Source organism: Brachyhypopomus gauderio, unplaced genomic scaffold (assembly GCF_052324685.1).
Source record: "Brachyhypopomus gauderio isolate BG-103 unplaced genomic scaffold, BGAUD_0.2 sc100, whole genome shotgun sequence".
Lineage (NCBI taxonomy): Eukaryota > Metazoa > Chordata > Actinopteri > Gymnotiformes > Hypopomidae > Brachyhypopomus > Brachyhypopomus gauderio.
In genome coordinates, this window is record NW_027506921.1 from 162,172 (window position 1) to 180,000 (window position 17,829).

The 17,829-nt window shown below is 44.4% G+C and overlaps 1 protein-coding gene across 8 annotated transcripts in view; it reads right to left on the bottom strand.

The window, feature by feature from the left end:
- The window catches only part of magi2a (membrane associated guanylate kinase, WW and PDZ domain containing 2a), a 228,443-nt gene that overhangs the window by 41,633 nt on the left and 168,981 nt on the right, over positions 1 to 17,829 (bottom strand). For 5 of the 8 annotated variants that reach the window (XM_076992944.1, XM_076992940.1, XM_076992939.1 and 2 more), the window contains exons 7-10: positions 15,677 to 15,789; positions 13,762 to 13,896; positions 11,374 to 11,556; positions 5,506 to 6,123 (exon numbers count right to left, since the gene is read on the bottom strand). In XM_076992944.1, coding sequence (XP_076849059.1) covers positions 5,506 to 6,123; positions 11,374 to 11,556; positions 13,762 to 13,896; positions 15,677 to 15,789 — 1,049 coding nt within the window. The remainder of the gene's footprint in view (positions 1 to 5,505; positions 6,124 to 11,373; positions 11,557 to 13,761; positions 13,897 to 15,676; positions 15,790 to 17,829) is intronic. The other 3 variants (XM_076992945.1, XM_076992941.1, XM_076992942.1) reach the window with 2 other exon arrangements.

Sequence of the window (17,829 nt, forward strand, 5' to 3'; positions counted from 1 at the left end):
CTGTTCTGAATAATCACCTGTTTGGATTTAATTTGCATCCTTCATTTGTTTGAATGTTTCTCAGTTAGCTGTTAAGTGGAGCATGCGTACAGTGTACCAGACTGCAGTGTGTGTCATACAAATGGTACTTTAAACTAGAACATGTCCTCAGATAACTCTAGAGTGTTGTGCCTGAGAAAACCCATCGCGTTTCTGGACAACTTATTTTAAGCAGGGACTCTGTAGGCTTTGAGTTAGTTAGAGAGTTGTGTTATACAGTATCGCATTATGTTGAACTGGACGCAAGTAGTCTATAACGCAAAACTCTATAAAATGTATGTAGCTAGGTAGTTATTTAGACAGACTAAGTTGTGTTAAATGAGATTTTTATTAGGGGTTTTAAGCCTTGGTTTCTGTCTAAATACCTAGTTAGCTAGCTACATGTAAAGAGCATTTATCTTAAAAATGATATAAGCAGTGATTATATAATGCAGGGGTGGCCAACCCGACATTTTCTTACTGTGTTACGGCAAAGAGCCACATCGTACATGGGCGAGTGTAATCTGTTGAGCGGGGGGGTTGGCGAGTGTAAATTATTAGCTGTGAAGACAGTCAAATGCGTGTTTTCCACTACGCCGGTTTTAAAAGTATTAGCGGCTCGTTAGGATTGTAAACTAACCGCGCACCACGAAAATGTAGCAGTGTGTCGCCCCGTTTGTGCAGGTGAGCCCGCGGACCGGCTGGGGAGCCGCATGAAACCAGGCAAAGAGCCGCATGCGGCTCGCGAGCCGCGGGTTGGCCACCCCTGATATAATGTATATATAATGTAGCTAGCTATGTATTTAAACCTGAAAAGGTTTTACGCCTTTTCATCTAAATTCCTAGCTAGCTACATTTAAAGAGCTTTACTCAGGTATTTTAACCATAAAAGGGTTTTAAGTCATTTCTGTCTAAATAGCTAATTTGCTATCTAGCTATATTTAAAGAGCTTTACTAATTCAGTCCCGTTCAACGGAATGATATACTGGATATAAGGGAATTTATGAACTGTCTGTGATGCTCAATCAGAACACTGGCATTTTTTTTCATCGTCTTATCTGTGTGTCTGCCCCTCAGTTTGAACTTTTCTTTCTCTCTCTTCTTAATAAACTTCGTAACTCTTTCCTGACACCCGTATGTTGTGAATCTGTTCTCCTGGCACCATGAACACATTTAAAATGCTGCTCATGAACCCTGGTGGCTATGATCTACGTCTAGAGACTATATCAAAACCTTTACATTGAATTGGACTGAATGAGTAAAGTTCTTTAAATGTAGCTATTTAAAAGATAATTAAGGCTTAAAAACCTTTTAAGGCTTAATTACCTAGCTAGCTAGTTACATGGAAAGATTTACTCATTTATTTAAAGATTTAGTAAAGATTGACTAGTTACTAATTCAGTTTACTAATTGCTTTGTCTATTTGCAGCACATTTTTCTTTAGCAGCGTGACTGGTTCTCTCAGCCGCTGTACTAGAGTGTTTTTACAGCAGGTGGTCTTATGAGGTCACACTCCATACACACCTTCCACTGCTCAGCTGTGCTATGTTGTGAATAAAAAAGTCCAGGTAATGTTTACGTATTTCATGTTGGCATATACAGTATAAATGCCATTCATAAGTGTGTGCACTGACAGAACTTCAAGTGGAGGAGTGAAGGAGGTGAAAGAGAAGACAGTGTACAATGGGTCCAGAACCCATGTGTAGACAGTGAACTTCAAGCTACAATATCAGTCCCAGCTGTGGTGGACCATGGCTAATCTCACTGGACAGTGTGTAGCAGGTCTATCCCTGGTACACTGGGAGAAAATGCATGTGCACAAGTGTGTGTGTCATGTGAGACTGTGACAGTGTGAGTGTGTGTTGTGAGTGTGTGTGTTCCATATGATAGTGGCAATGAGGTCCCAAGACTTGAAAATAAAGGCCCAACTATTTTATATATATAATAATATAATAAAGGCCCAACTCTGCAACTCTGCCCCACACTGACTGACTGACACACACACACACACACACACACACACACACACACACACACACACACACACACACACACACACACCAGCTGGAAACCATCTTTCCTTTATTTCCTCTTTCTTTTTGCTCTTGATCTTTCTCACCCTTCTCTCTCTTACATGTATCTCTCTTTACGAACAAGATTTTCTCTCATTAAATAAAAAATCTAATCTCTCTTTTAAACCAGAAGTCAGTTGCTAAAGGTCACAGGTCACATTGGGTCACAAATGTGTGGCAATCAGACGGCACATGTCATGGCAGATCACAGCAAGGCATCCTAAAATACAGCAGACATGCTGATATGCACCTCTGCTCACACTCTGACGCCCTGATATGATCTGCTCTTAGTGACACAAGGCCCCAGATATACCAGAAACAGATGAGACACCCAGTAAAACCACTCATATGATTCAACAGCATTCATTCTTCAGTTGCACATGAGCTGTGTAAGAAAACCAAGTGTACTCACAGAAGCGAGGGCCGCGGAGGTGTTAAGCAGACAGATCTTTGCCCTCCGCTCTAATTCAACAGCCTAATGCACCAGGCCTCGCCACTCTGTGAAGCTGAGCATAGCTGCTCCATACAGTGACAAACGAACCTCCAATTACTGCCTCATTAAAGTCATTCAGCAGTTTGTGGTGTTGATATTGATGTTGATATTGATGGGCGTTGTCCAGGGAAACATGCCCGGCTGCATAAGCTGACAGTGCCCCGTCACCCGTGACGACCCCGTCCCCTCTGTGATGGAGACTCAGTCCAGTCCACTACTCCAGTCCACTACTGGGACTCTGCTGGCCTTCTTCACTTCAGAAATGACATGGATGCATAATAACACGGTGTGAATGGTCTGAGTATTTATTTATCTTATTTCCCTTAACTTCATTAGCTCTGAATTTCATTATTGACTTTGGTAAAATTATATATTACCATTCAGTGAATTCTGAAAACAGGATTTTAGTCTGTGTTCTCATTATGTTGTTCTTGTAACACTTGGATGGCATTGTTATGAATGATACTTGGGAAACGTAGTTCTTCTTATGTACCCTTCCTGGGACATCAATTATGCTAATTCACAATTCTCATAAAGAAGCACTACACAAACAGGTGGCATTCATCCAGTTGACATGAGTAATTTGATTCAATTAACTACCTGAAGTTAAAAAGGTTTGCTGAATCGAATGGGGTAAACAGCCTTTTTTCTTTAAAAAAGTGCTAAAAATGAAAGATAATATGTAAAATGGGCATGCATAAATAATGTCTTCTACTGAGTCTATGCAGCACAGCTGTGTGGGCTCAAAGATTATGAAGCAAATCACTGAATTAAAATCCATAACTAAATTAGGGCAAAATAAATGAATTGATGTGAATGCATACTTTAAATGAGCCAAATTGCCAATGTGAATGACTCACTGTTACTTCATAAAGTCTCTCCAACCTTTTAACCATGCATGAAATGGAACTCAGCTCATCCAATAAGGACGTCAAGTTGTCACAGCACACTGGACCAAGACATTTAGATAATGCTACATAATTACATGCTAATCAAACATATGACTTTGTGTCCTCCACAACCAATTACCTGTGAAATGGCCACAATAAACTGTATTCCGATACAGTTTATATGTCTGTTTTTCCCATTTAGGTATTCCTAGAACTCAAACACTCAGAAAAGCACTCCAGTGAATGGCAGGAATTTATAATGAGTCCACTAAGTGCCCTGACCAATGACAGACACTCCATCTTAGTGTTCTGGGAGTATTCTGATCAATCACAGATGTTGCTGCTATTTTCTGTGAATATTATGACTGAACACAGATATTCCTGCTGTGCATTTCTGAATATTCTGACAAATGAACTTTTAATGACTATTCTGGCAAGTGTATCTCTCTTCTTCATTAATCAGTGATGAATCATTAAAATAATAGAACTGATTCATTTAACAGTGCACCTAAACATTACAAATATTTTAACAATACCCGACATTTTGGATATACACTCACCAGGTGTCTACACCAGACACTGCTTTCCACAGCTGGACATGTAAATGTTTCTGGTTTAACAGTACTGAAATGATTCTGGTTCATAGCACATCGATATGTATCATCAATATTTCTTTCTTTCCAAACAGCTGTTATATGGAAAGGCAAAAATGCAGCAATTGGTCTTTTGACTTTTGCTGTCCATTTTTTAAAGTAGATAAAAGATTCTATTGTTGTGAAAAAGGTTTCATGTGTAATGGTTCTGTGCAGTGTAAACTGAAGCTTGGATACAAATGGGTCTTTGAATTGCAGTTTTACTGGCCTTAATGCACTGTACCACATTAGTGCATCATTCTGTGAACGACTCCTCCTGAAAGCTGGTGGCAGGATATAAATACACTGGTAGATTAGTGCACTGGAGTGTGTGAATCTGTGTTTGTTTTTTACAGGTTTGCTTTTCTGCCAGACTCTGTGTCGGGAATGTGGTCAAATACTGTTTAAGCATCCTTGTGTCATCATCGTGTGTTTTGGAAAAACTTTGACAAAGGTGGTATCACAGCGAGAATCAGTTCATCCAATCAGTATTTCTGAAGCAAGATTAACACACATTAGCACATATGCACAAGTGATTGCATGCACACACCAACACCAACACCAGCGATAAAGACTCTGAATGGTATTCAGTGATTACAATGCCAGTAAGTATTAGAACCAGAGATTTCTGTGGACCCAGCAGACTACGTACAATCTCACACGTATATAGTCCTAGCCAAACGTATCTAGGGACCTCTCCTGATTACTGAGTTTTAGCCATGCCCATTACTCCCAATCAAAATGTCTAGTTCCAACAATAAGAATTCGTTTTTCCATGAAGGGTAATGTTTATGGTAATGTTCCTGGTAATATTTACTGCTACAGCATTCAAAGACATGTTCCAGCATGTGCACAGAGGAAGCTTCACGAGGACACGTGCACGATGAGTTCGGTGGAGAGGATCTCCAACGCCTCACGTACGGGTCTGACCTCAATCTCACAGATCAACTATTTGGGATGAGCTGGAATGTTAATTGCAAACCACGTCTACTCATCCAACAACGCCCGCTCTTTCCTCTCAACGGAAAACAAGTTCCCATAGACATACTCCAAAATCTTGTTAAACGCCTTACCAAACAGGTGGATGGTGTCAAAGCCAAAACAGGGAAAGGCCCACTCCATATTACTACCCATGGTTTGGACATGGGGCTGTCCAACACACTGGACTGGTGCTCACATACTTTTGGTCATATGCTGGAGAGGATATTTATACTTAAACACAACCAAATCTTTAACTTAAACATACAAACACCACTTAGTCTTACTTTCCTTTTTTACATTCACGATAAAACCCAAGGCGAACATTCTTATACAGCTCTCTCTCTCTCTCTCTCACACACACACACACACACACACACACACACACACACACACACACACACACACACACACACACTCACCTGCCCCACCTCTTTGCACCACCAGCTTGGCCTCCGTCCCCACAGGACATTCCTTCAGCAGCTCCACCACTTGTGTGTGTGAGAGTGTGAGGACCAGCTGTTGATTGATCTCCACGATGAGGTCTCCCTCACACAGTCCCGGGCAGCCCTGTGCCTCCAGAATCTGCTTCACCCTCTGCCCTCCTTGGCTGTCTGCTATGGTGAACCCGAAACCGTCCACTCCCTTCACCAAGGTCACCGTGATCAGCTCGACCCCCGCCGGCCCAGACGAGGCCATGGACACGCTGTCCTCATGAGTCCCCGCGTCGAGGTGCGTGTCGCCTGGGTGGGGCTGGCTCAGCGGCGGGTGGAGTGGCTCCATGAAACGAGCCGTGCGGGAGATGTATTCCATGTAGCTGTCGTAGCTGTTGCGGCCGTTGACCAGCAGAGGGCGATCCACAAGGCCCAGAGGAGAGATCAAGGCGCTAGCCGCGTCCTCGGGGTCGTACGGGAGCGGGTAGCCACGGCACAGCACCAGAGTTGCACTCTGGCCAATGGGGATGGACTGAAACAGCTTCACCACATCTGCATGGGTTGTACCCAGGACACACAGGTCATTGATGTAGACAATCACATCACCTGGACACAAAACAGAGAAAGACAGGTATGTTTTATAATGAATTAAATGAATATACCTTTCATATATATTCTGCAATCCAAATGTCTGTAATGTTCTGTAGTATTTCCATGAAGAGCTATGCACTGTGGCTAAATAACCAAATAATTATTGAATGGACATAGAATAAAATTTGCAGTACCAGCTAGCAATCAACAGAAATAAGAGTAGTGTCATACTAATGTCAATAGTTATAAAAAGAAAGAGTAAATAGAAAACAATAAAATATATAGTGCAATGTCATACATTTTTAAACACAGCGATGGTCCATACTTTGTCACTGTTAACCCGCTAACATTTTTGATGATGTTTGATTACAGTATACTTGTGGAAGTGAATATAGTGATATCTGATTGGCTGTGATGGTTCTCATCACCTATCTACCAGCAGACTGTCCTGTCTTCTCTTTATACAATCCATTACTCAAATATCCCCTATAACTAGCAGTCCTGGCAAGCTAGCTGACACAAAAATGTATATGTATGCTAAAAACATTTAAAAATAGGGATGGATTTTTGTTTTTCCTTTTAGGGAGAATAGACTGCCGGTTTACAAATGAGACGTGGTTCTCTGTTAACTAAAGGTTTCCAGTAGAAGCCTAATTGAGCAGACATCACCATGTTGTGAGTGTCCTGTAGCTATAGCGATGTGCGTTAGGTCACCAGGCATCAACGGGACTCTGTGGGGGAAGAAAGGACTAGAGCAAACACTCAACCTCAGGAAGGAAGCACTAATTCCACAGTGATGATGTTTTGCTTATGTAGTTGATATATCTGTCTGGAATGTGAGGTTTTACTGCCACTGCAGTTTTTTAACCTACGCAATAAGCCTTAACAAGCACACAGAATAAACCAGAGATTTACCAGCTTATCCCATTGAGATGCTGCAACTCATTATTTTCTACTGAATTCAACTTTATTACAGGGACTTATAACAGCTTTTATCATGCAAATAGTGATGGAAAATTAAAACATAATCAGTGGACGGGTTCCAAGCAGTTGTTCAGAGGTTTTGGGCAGAAATGTCTGTGTTTAACTTTGAAAGCTGGGAGGTGAATTTAACTAAGTGTGTGTGTGTGTGTGTGTATGCGTGCGTGCGCATGTGTGTGAGATATTAGTGTACTAGACAGAGGCGTGAGTATTCCAGTGTTTTACTGCATTATGGAGCATGTCCATGTCCATGGGCAGGTCAGGGCCTTCCTGGCTGCTCCACGCTGCTCAGTCTCCCGCCTCTGGAGTCCCAATCAATAACTTCACATGGTCCCAGAAAACAAATGATATCTGAACGACCTCCCTTGCCCTTGCAGTCTGGAGCTGCACAGATCTCCACAGGGGAGAACGTCCTCTCTGAGTCTCTTCTCAGCAGGCCGAGAAGCTGAGAACCTCTAGTCTTCGGTTAATTTCACAAAGGTTCATTGAAAAATAACTTACATCTTCTTACATCAGGTCTACAGTCATACAACCAGCAACCAAGCAAAATATGCAGGAAGCTATGGTATTACTTAACAGCTACCCTGGAGTAGGAAAACATTCACACACACACACACACACACACACACACACACACACACACACACACACACACACACACACACACACACACACACACACACACACACACACACACACACACACACACACGCCAGATGTTTGGTTTATTTTTGCACAAATAAATATAAATAAGGCAATTCACACCTAATCACACATTCATACACAGTCTCCATCTCTCTCTCTCTCTCTCTCTCTCTCTCTCTCTCACACACACACACACACACCTGCAGATGAAGATCAGAAAGGCTATCTGACTAAGCCAGAGCACAGACACTTGAAGACCTTGCTTCAAAGACAAACAAACACATACACCACATAATAAACACCACTTAATAAACACTTATGATCACTCAGTACACAAGCACAAAAAGCAAAAGAATTCATTCAAGTCCTCAAAATGCACGAGAACAGCTACTTGCCCCGATCTGTTTTCTGACCTTCTGGTTGCCAAGGCATTCTGGGTAATAAAATTTTACTGCTGGGATGCATCACCTTGCAGCGAGGTGGTGGGAGCCAGGAGTGGGATCTTCATGAAGAAGGTCCTAGCACAACATCTGTGCACCATCTGCAGCAGTGTTCTCAAAGTCCTCAAATCTTGACGTTTGATCAAGTTATTTTATCGATGACTGCAATGCAAACGCAACTCTTTCCAATGATGATGAAGCAGAATCTGTAGAATGTGTGTGGGTGAGCATTTATGTCGGTCATGTGTTAAACTTATGGAGACATGATCTCTTACTATGAAATGGACATAAGGGGGCTTCATCAATCCAGAAGCATTAGCAGGGTGGTTAGCAGGACCGGACTCTAACATGGTACATTCAAATGCTCAAGGTAAGCTCCATCTACAATCGACCAACCGCCTCCTGAAGACACCAGATCACAGCACTTCTGTAGAGTTAAAAGCCACCAGCGCCATTCCAGGACACCCGATAAACGTAAACATCCCAAGCAGAAGCTGTAGGACCAGGTCATGGAGGCAGGAGGTTCCGGCCCGCCTCAGAACCGCCTGCTTCCAGCCCACACCTTGTCAGATCTGATCCAACTCATTAAACAGCCATTTAGATCTTCATGAGTGGTCACGGGTGCAGCAGAATTGGCCCAGAACAGAACTTTGGCACAAGCAGGGTCTTTCTCTACTCCTTCTCTTCACCCTTCCATTTTGCTTCTATCCCTTTTTCTCCTTCTACATTCTCATCATCTCTCATTTACATATTTAACAGACACTCTCATTCAGAGGGACGTTACAGAGGCAAGCAAATGTAGTGTTGGGAGTCTTGCCCAAGGTTATGGTACAGTATGGTACCCAGACAGGACTGAGCCCCAGTTCCTCATGGAAGCAGCAACATTGGTACCCATTACACTATACCAACATCTCTCCTCAACACCTACTGCCCTTCATTCTGTGTGCTGGGCAGCACAGCCACACTATAGGAGCAACCACAGAGCTGGACATGGTGTGAGAATGCAGGCACTTTACTTCCTACTGTTGGCAGGGCCATGATCCTAACACACACACACACACACACATATGTCAGGACCTGCGGTCCACATCTTCATCCATGCGGTATGTGTGCACTGAACACAGCAACTAGGGCACAGATTCCAGAGGGAGACGAGGAGGTAGGAGGAGAGGAGAACAGAGGAGAGGAGAACAGAGGAGAGGAGAGGAGAACAGTGGAGAGGAGAGGAGAACAGAGGAGAGGAGAACAGAGGAGAGGAGAGGAGAACAGAGGAGAGGAGAGGAGAACAGAGGAGAGGAGAGGAGAACAGAGGAGAGGAGAACAGAGGAGAGGAGAGGAGAACAGTGGAGAGGAGAACAGAGGAGAGGAGAGGAGAACAGAGGAGAGGAGAGGAGAACAGAGGAGAGGAGAGGAGAGGAGAACAGAGGAGAGGAGAGGAGAGGAGAACAGAGGGGAGGAGAGGAGAACAGAGGAGAGGAGAGGAGAGGAGAACAGAGGAGAGGAGAGGAGAACAGAGGAGAGGAGAGGAGAACAGAGGAGAGGAGAGGAGAACAGAGGAGAGGAGAACAGAGGAGAGGAGAGGAGAGGAGAACAGAGGAGAGGAGAACAGAGGAGAGGAGAGGAGAGGAGAACAGTGGAGAGGAGAACAGAGGAGAGGAGAGGAGAACAGAGGAGAGGAGAGGAGAGGAGAACAGAGGAGAGGAGAGGAGAGGAGAACAGAGGGGAGGAGAGGAGAACAGAGGAGAGGAGAGGAGAGGAGAACAGAGGGGAGGAGAGGAGAACAGAGGAGAGGAGAGGAGAACAGAGGAGAGGAGAGGAGAGGAGAACAGAGGGGAGGAGAGGAGAACAGAGGAGAGGAGAGGAGAACAGAGGAGAGGAGAGGAGAACAGAGGGGAGGAGAGGAGAGGAGAACAGAGGGGAGGAGAGGAGAACAGAGGAGAGGAGAGGAGAACAGAGGAGAGGAGAGGAGAACAGAGGGGAGGAGAGGAGAACAGAGGAGAGGAGAACAGAGGGGAGGAGAGGAGAACAGAGGAGAGGAGAGGAGAACAGAGGAGAGGAGAGGAGAACAGAGGAGAGGAGAGGAGAACAGAGGAGAGGAGCAGAGAGGAGAACAGAGGGGAGGAGAGGAGAACAGAGGAGAGGAGAGGAGAACAGAGGAGAGGAGCAGAGAGGAGAACAGAGGGGAGGAGAGGAGAACAGAGGAGAGGAGAGGAGAACAGAGGAGAGGAGAGGAGAACAGAGGAGAGGAGAGGAGAGGAGAACAGAGGAGAGGAGAGGAGAACAGAGGAGAGGAGAACAGAGGAGAGGAGAACAGAGGAGAACAGTGGAGAGGAGAGGAGAACAGTAGAGAGGAGAGGAGAGGAGAACAGAGGGGAGGAGAGGAGAACAGAGGAGAGGAGAGGAGAACAGAGGAGAGGAGAGGAGAGGAGAACAGAGGGGAGGAGAGGAGAGGAGAACAGAGGGGAGGAGAGGAGAACAGAGGAGAGGAGAGGAGAACAGAGGAGAGGAGAACAGTGGAGAGGAGAACAGAGGAGAACAGTGGAGAGGAGAGGAGAACAGTAGAGAGGAGAGGAGAGGAGAACAGAGAAGAACAGAGGAGAGGAGAGGAGAACAGAGGAGAGGAGAACAGTGGAGAGGAGAGAAGAACAGAGAACAGAGGAGAACAGTGGAGAGGAGAGGAGAACAGAGGAGAGGAGAACAGTAGAGAGGAGAGGAGAGAAGAACAGAGGAGAGGAGAACAGAGGAGAGGAGAACAGTAGAGAGTAGAGGAGAGGAGAACAGTAGAGAGGAGTCCAACATCCTGTGATCTTAACTTACATCAGTTGCATGCACAAACCTACTGAAAATTGGACATGTGGGTTTGTGTTTTTCTGTTATACTACAAAGTTTTTTGGATTTATTGACTGTGTGTGAACAAGACCACTGCACTACCCTGTACATTCACCACCCTGGGCTCTTCTGGAGGGGTTTCATGGCCTCTTGGCCACTGCAGTACCATTCTGACTAGACCTGTCTAGACACCTGCTCCCAAACCCACACACACACACACACACACACACACACACACACACACACACAGCTACCTTGGCACTAATGTGAGCACAGACAGAGAATGAGCAAGACTGTCCAGCTGGGTACTCTGTGTGTGTGTGTGTGTGTGTGTGTGTGTGTGTGTGTGTGTGTGTGTGTGTGTGTGTACCTGTAGCCATCTTGCCATCCTGTGCAGCAGGGCCTTCTGGAATGACACTCTTAACCTGCAGGAATTCATCAGGCTCGTCTCCCCCAATGATGGTGAATCCAAAACCCATGGTGCTCTTCTGAAGACCAACCGACAGGAAGCTCCCTTTCAGCTGGGTGGGGTCTCGCGTGAACAAGGGCTTCTCTGCCAGAGACAACACACACACACACACACACACGCATGCACACACACACACACACGCGCACCCACGCACACACACGCACGCACACACACACACGCACACACAAACACGCACACACACACGCACACACACACACACACACACACACACACACACACACACACACACACACACACACACACACACACACACACACACAAACATGCATCAACACACACCAACAAAAGAATACAAACAACAGCTAAATCAAACACGGCCAGCTGAGGTCATACAGCAACTTAGCGCATTCTAAAGCCTGGTTTATACTTTCGCGAGCGACCGTAGCGCGCGGCTCCGCCCACCTCGCGCGACCGTGCGCGAGCGGTGTAGGCGTTTATACTTTCGCGAACGTCGCGAGCGTCGCTGCAGTGTTCTCCGAAACGATAGGTGGCGATAGGTGGCAGTGGAGAATAAAAAACCCCTGCAAAACCGGGGAAAGAACATTTTTACCTGACCAGAGACCGTATACACCAGGCATCAAACATAAATATGGCTTTGCAGTGTTGTCCGAAACGATACGTTAACAAATACGAGCCTCTTGTAATTCCAGGACGAAACATGAGAGAACGTGAAGACGTTAAGATTGGGCGTTTTGAAAATTAACAACCATAAACTAATGTGATTAAAAAAGCGAATTATTTCGATTCATTTCGAGTATATGTATAAATATTTAACTTAATTAAGTTTAACGTGCTGGGAAATATTGAAATGGACCTTTAAAGTGACGTACAAGTGCTTTAATTCCACCTTGTATAGGTGTATGAACCCGGCAAACATGACTTTGTCCATCGCGCTGAAGCGCGACACGCGCGCGAAGTTACAAAATTCGAGAGGTGCACGACCTCGAGGCCCTCGCGCACGGGCGGAGCCACAGCGATTACGTCATTTTCGCCGCGCGGTATAAACCAGGCTTAAACCAGGCTTAAACCAGGCTTAAACCAGACTTAAACCAGACTTAAACCAGACTTAAACCAGGCTTAACATTTCCAGACCCATGAAAAAACCACATCTCACAGGGAGGAACGGGCCACAATACCAGAGGTGCCACTACAGCCAAACCCCCATTAGCAGCCAGAACACGCACTGACACAACAAACACACAGCTGCCTGCACACAGGTGTGTGCGCAAACACACACACACTCAGCTGGGGGAACTTGTAGTTGCTCCAGAACGAGGCCTCTGCAAATGCTGGGCCTGGCTGGTCCAGCACGGCCCACTTTGGCCACGGGGGTGTTCTGAGGACACTCATAGATGAAGCAAGTCCAAATGAAGACCACAGTGGGGCTAGAGAGGACACACGGCTCCCTGACCCCTCTGGGGCTACAACAGCAGCCCCCTGCTGCCTCTGGGGTAAATACAGCCCCCTGCTGCCTCTGGGGTAAATACAGCCCCCTGGTGACTGCTGCAGAGAAGGCTGTAGAGAAATGATAGAAGCTGCAGTCTGGGGGGGGGGGGGGGGGGGGGGGGGGTCGGTGGGGAGTGCAAGGACAGAAGCCAACCACCACTCCATTACATCATCACATGTAATGGGCTATCCTTTTATTTCCTGGGGAAACATCTCCCCCATTTCCCTTTCTGGATGTTCCATCATTCCAGTCGTTTAGACACACATTTCCCCCATGCTTTCATTCTGGCAGCTACAGAACCAGAGGGCGCACATGCTGTGTATCCTTACAGGGATAATTCGGGCATTTTTGCACAAACAGCTTCCAGAGCCGAATCCAGGTAACTTTTGAATTTCCCACAGTGAGTCATTTTAGATGGAGCAGAAATTATATACCTCCCATAGGTTTGCACAAGGCACAAAACACTGACCCAGCAGATGCAAAGAAAAGAGGCTTTGAGTTCTGAAGGTGCATATTGGTGTCATGGTTCCTTCTGAGATAACACGGGGTATGTAAAAATGATCACCGTCATGGGAAAAAACTGTGAAACAGCTGAGAAAGAAATTGTGCAAAAAATGACAGAATGACCCCCAAGTGCAGGCATAAAAATTCAAAATAAGTAAAGCCAATCACTGCTGTTCTAATGGGATCAGAATCCAAGTGCATTTGAGTAACAGGCTGTGTATGTATGGAAGATATCCGGAAGCATCTACTGTAGTCAGGCTTCTGCAACAGCCACACATTCCTCCACCGCACTAGAGGGCGCTCTCCTGAGGACGTACCATGCAGTCCAAAGACGCTGGCCCGGCAAAGAGGGGCCTCGGACAGGTCGGTGAGGCTATGAGAGCGTTCAGGGGCAGGGCCCACGTAAGTCAGCCTAGCCCTGGGTAAAGTGGCGGAGGACAGGGCCTCCTCCACTGGTACAAAGGGAAAGAAACCCTCAACTCACCCAGGAAGAGGTATGAAGTGACACCAATCATAGTGGGCTATTCGTCATATAGTAGAAAAAAGGGAGCTTGAAGCCACACTACATCATGTCAAAATCTAAAGTGGGAGAGCCTTAGTTACTAGTCAAGCTCATAAATCCGGTGTTCTCTGGGCTTCTGGGCTGCTTAGTCAACTTTGAGAAGATGACAAATGTGACCGAAGAAGATTGTGAACATCATTACAAAATGAGGGTAATTACAGGAATAGTCCCACATAAAATTTACAAATTTACACAACATATCACTTATAAATGGAGTTGATCAGCTAAGACATAACATCCAATCTTAGCTTTTTAATTTTGCACTGGGATTAAGAAGACAATGTGGCTAAAATTAAGGGAAACAAATTTAGCACTGGGAAAATGGCATGCTAAACTCATTATACTTACATTAGACAGTTTGGTAAAAAAGAAAATACAATTTGTACACAACCAGCTGACTAAACAGTTTCAATTATCAGAGTTAGTCAATATAAACATCAAAGTAACTGGTTCTTGGAAATGATTCACAATGGCTGATTCTTATTCTTATATAAAAAGAATGGTTATGGTTTTGGTCTTGATTTCGTCTTGAGATATTGTTAAAGAAATATCTAGATTAGATAAGCCATTGTCTATCTTCAGGTGATCTCAAGCCAACCCTAGCAATTCTGTACAGTATGTCATACAGTCTAAGAAATCATGAGATTAAAAATTTGAGATTAAAAATTGTACGCAATTTGAGGAAAATGTGTAAGCATACAGTTTACAAGAAAAAGTGGGCATAGTGTTTTTCATCATTTCAGTGAAACTAAATAGCAGAATTTGAACCAGAAGTATGCCTTAGCTGCTCTCCTTGTGGGAAACCTGTGGGGTTGTTTGCCTGTCCTGCTGTAATAAGCCAACTTTCTATGTATAATCAAACCCAGCTAATACACTTCACTTTATTGAATCAAAGATTTTATATTTCTTTGATTTCTATCTTTTTGCTATTTCAAGAGTGGGAAAATATACTGGCACACTATTTATTTTTTTGTATCTTTCTCAGAAAGCCTAGGCAAGACAAAAGGATAGTATGTCCTAGTGTTGCAAATCATTAGTCTATCTATAGTTTGTGCTAGTAAATTTCAGATGCACTGATAGGACGAGACAAGATTCTGAGTCCTGAGGTGTTTCTATGGAGACAGAGACTGAGATCATAAAGACCCTGTTTCTACGGATACAAATAATTACAGCAGATGCCACAAGTTAGCTAGAACATGTTATTATACTACTAAATGATATTAGGATTGTACACAGGGTTAATAAAAAGATTTGTTCACAACGAGAGTCTGAGATTGTTAGCATTATATTTATAGAACGGTGGGTGGAAGGAATGGAACTTGGGAGGCACAGAGATTCAAATTGGGAAAGTATATAAATTCTTTCTGAGGTCTTGAAAAAGTTAAAAGTTAAAAAGGTTTGTTAACTCATGTTGTTCTGTAAGTTTTGAGCGTTGATTTGTGTCTTAACTACAGTACAAGCAGATCCAATTATCAGGTAATTATGATCATTTAGTAACTGATACCAATAATACAACAAAGACGAAATAATAATAATAAAGTTGAAGTTGAAAAATAAGGATATTTGCCTATTAAGGATGAGAGCGTATTATAATAGAGTCCATATGTGCAGAAAATGTAGTGTATTATTCATGCTTGTCTATAGCCGAGTGAGGTCTGGGGCGAGTGTACCTCTGTACACAGCAGGTAGGGGCAGAGAGGACAGGCCTTGGGTCTGCATCTGCTGGACTCTCCTCTTAGCCTCCAGAACCGGGTTCTCAAATTGTGTCCTCCTGTTTATGTGACTGCAATTAGAAGAGAGAGAGAGAGAGAGAGAGGCAAAGAGAGAAGTCAAACAAATGCCTTTCTGCATAGTGAATTCTGACATGTTGACAATTCTGTATGTCTTCCATAAAGTTCCTGCACACAGTAGGTAAAGGACAATCCTCACTATGGATTTTTCTGATCTGAATCAACAGTTTACAAACCTTCTGTGCATCATAATTCATTCATTCATCACTCATTCATCACTCATGCATTACTCATTCCTAATTCATTCATCACTTATTCATCATTAATTCAGCACTTATTCATCACTCATTCATAATTAATTCATCACTCATGCATCACTCATTCATCATTCACTCATCACTCATTCATTAAACAATTAAAAAACTAAACATGACCATTAATGATTAAATAAAAAGATCAGATTCCACTGCAGTGGTGTACACCACTCTGGGCTTCCTTACACTGACGCACTTCACAATGAAGAGCTGAATGATGTTTTAGGGCAGTGTGTTCAGCTCCATCCTAGCACACCTGGTCCGGGCCTGACCAGTGGGTGATGAGTGGGGGGGGGGGGGGGGGAGTCTAAAAGGCCAGTCTGAATGCACTAAGGACCTGATAATCCTAAATGATGGTACTGAATTAAACTCATCTGTGGCTGTTTCTAACATCAGTCACAGTAGCGGGCCCCACATCAGAGCTGCCACTCTGCCCGGACTTATTAATACCAGCCAGGAGCCTGATTAAAACAGATCCAGTGGAGAAGCAGATGGCCGTGGCGCTCGCCACACTCTCTGTTTGCGAGCTGGTTGGTGGTTTTGATGTTCTGATGACAGACTGGGGAAAGCATACTGGGAATGGATCAGAACCGCTGCGGTTGCCAGATAGGAAGCTCATGTAAGGTTAAAAAACCCCAATGACCTACCCAGACACTCATATACCACACACACAGAACTCTTTCTCTGTTTCTCTCCCTTACTCTCCTGTTCTCTCACTCTCCAACAGCTAATAAACAGCTTTATGGCTACATAATGTGTTGATTAGACTCCTCCTGTGTTATGGCTGCAGGATAGGAATCTACAGTGAATTACAGTGATTTGAGAGCAGATGCAGCTCTGTCGGACTCCCACTCATCACCTCAGCACCACGATGAGACCCAGGAGAGGGCGGCCCGCAAAACGCCACCACTTACTTCACTCTGACTCAGGCTTAATCAACTCAGTGCACATTACGTCTGCATTCTCCAACAAACACCAACATTCTTCAACAAACACCAACATTTTCAGATATACACAAATATTCTTCAACAAATGCCAACATTTTGTCACAAACCCTAACATTCATGTTGACAGTTGGCTTTTGAATGTTCAGAAGAAGAAAAGCCAAACGAACCAGCGTTTAGTTTGCAATTATCACACACGAGAATGGCACACCAACCCAGCATTTTGCCTTGTTAGTGTTGGTTGGCGAGTGTCAGTATGCTGTATGGAATAGATCAAGGAGACGTGACATGAATCCGCTTCTATCCTTGGACACAACACCGCTCGCTAACTCCACTCCAGTGCTGCTGTATCTTTACATTGTGGCTAAATGCAAATTCCAGTGTCTAAACCTACAGGAAGATGATGATGTTTGCTGGACGACTGTAGTGTCACTACTACATGCAAGAAGAGACTTTTACAGTAAAAGGGAACTACATGTGTGGTGGAACAGTGAGAGAGAAAGAAAGAGAGAGAAAGAGCGAGAATGGGAGTGTGTGTGTGTGTGAGAGAGAGAGTGATTGAGTGTGAGAGAGTGTATTTTTACAGCACCAAAGCAACTTTACTGGCTTGTGGCCACTGTTCCCCTCTGTTCTGAGATAAAAAAGTAGCAAGCCAGGGTATAAATAGTCCTTCCACCCTCTCTGAAGTGCACATTAAGCAAGAAAAAGAATGGCACTCACAGATTTATACACTCTCTCTCTCTCTCTCTCTCTCTCTCTCTCTCTCTCTCTCTCTCACACACACACACACACACACACACACACACACATCAGAAAGATTAATGTCAGTTATAGT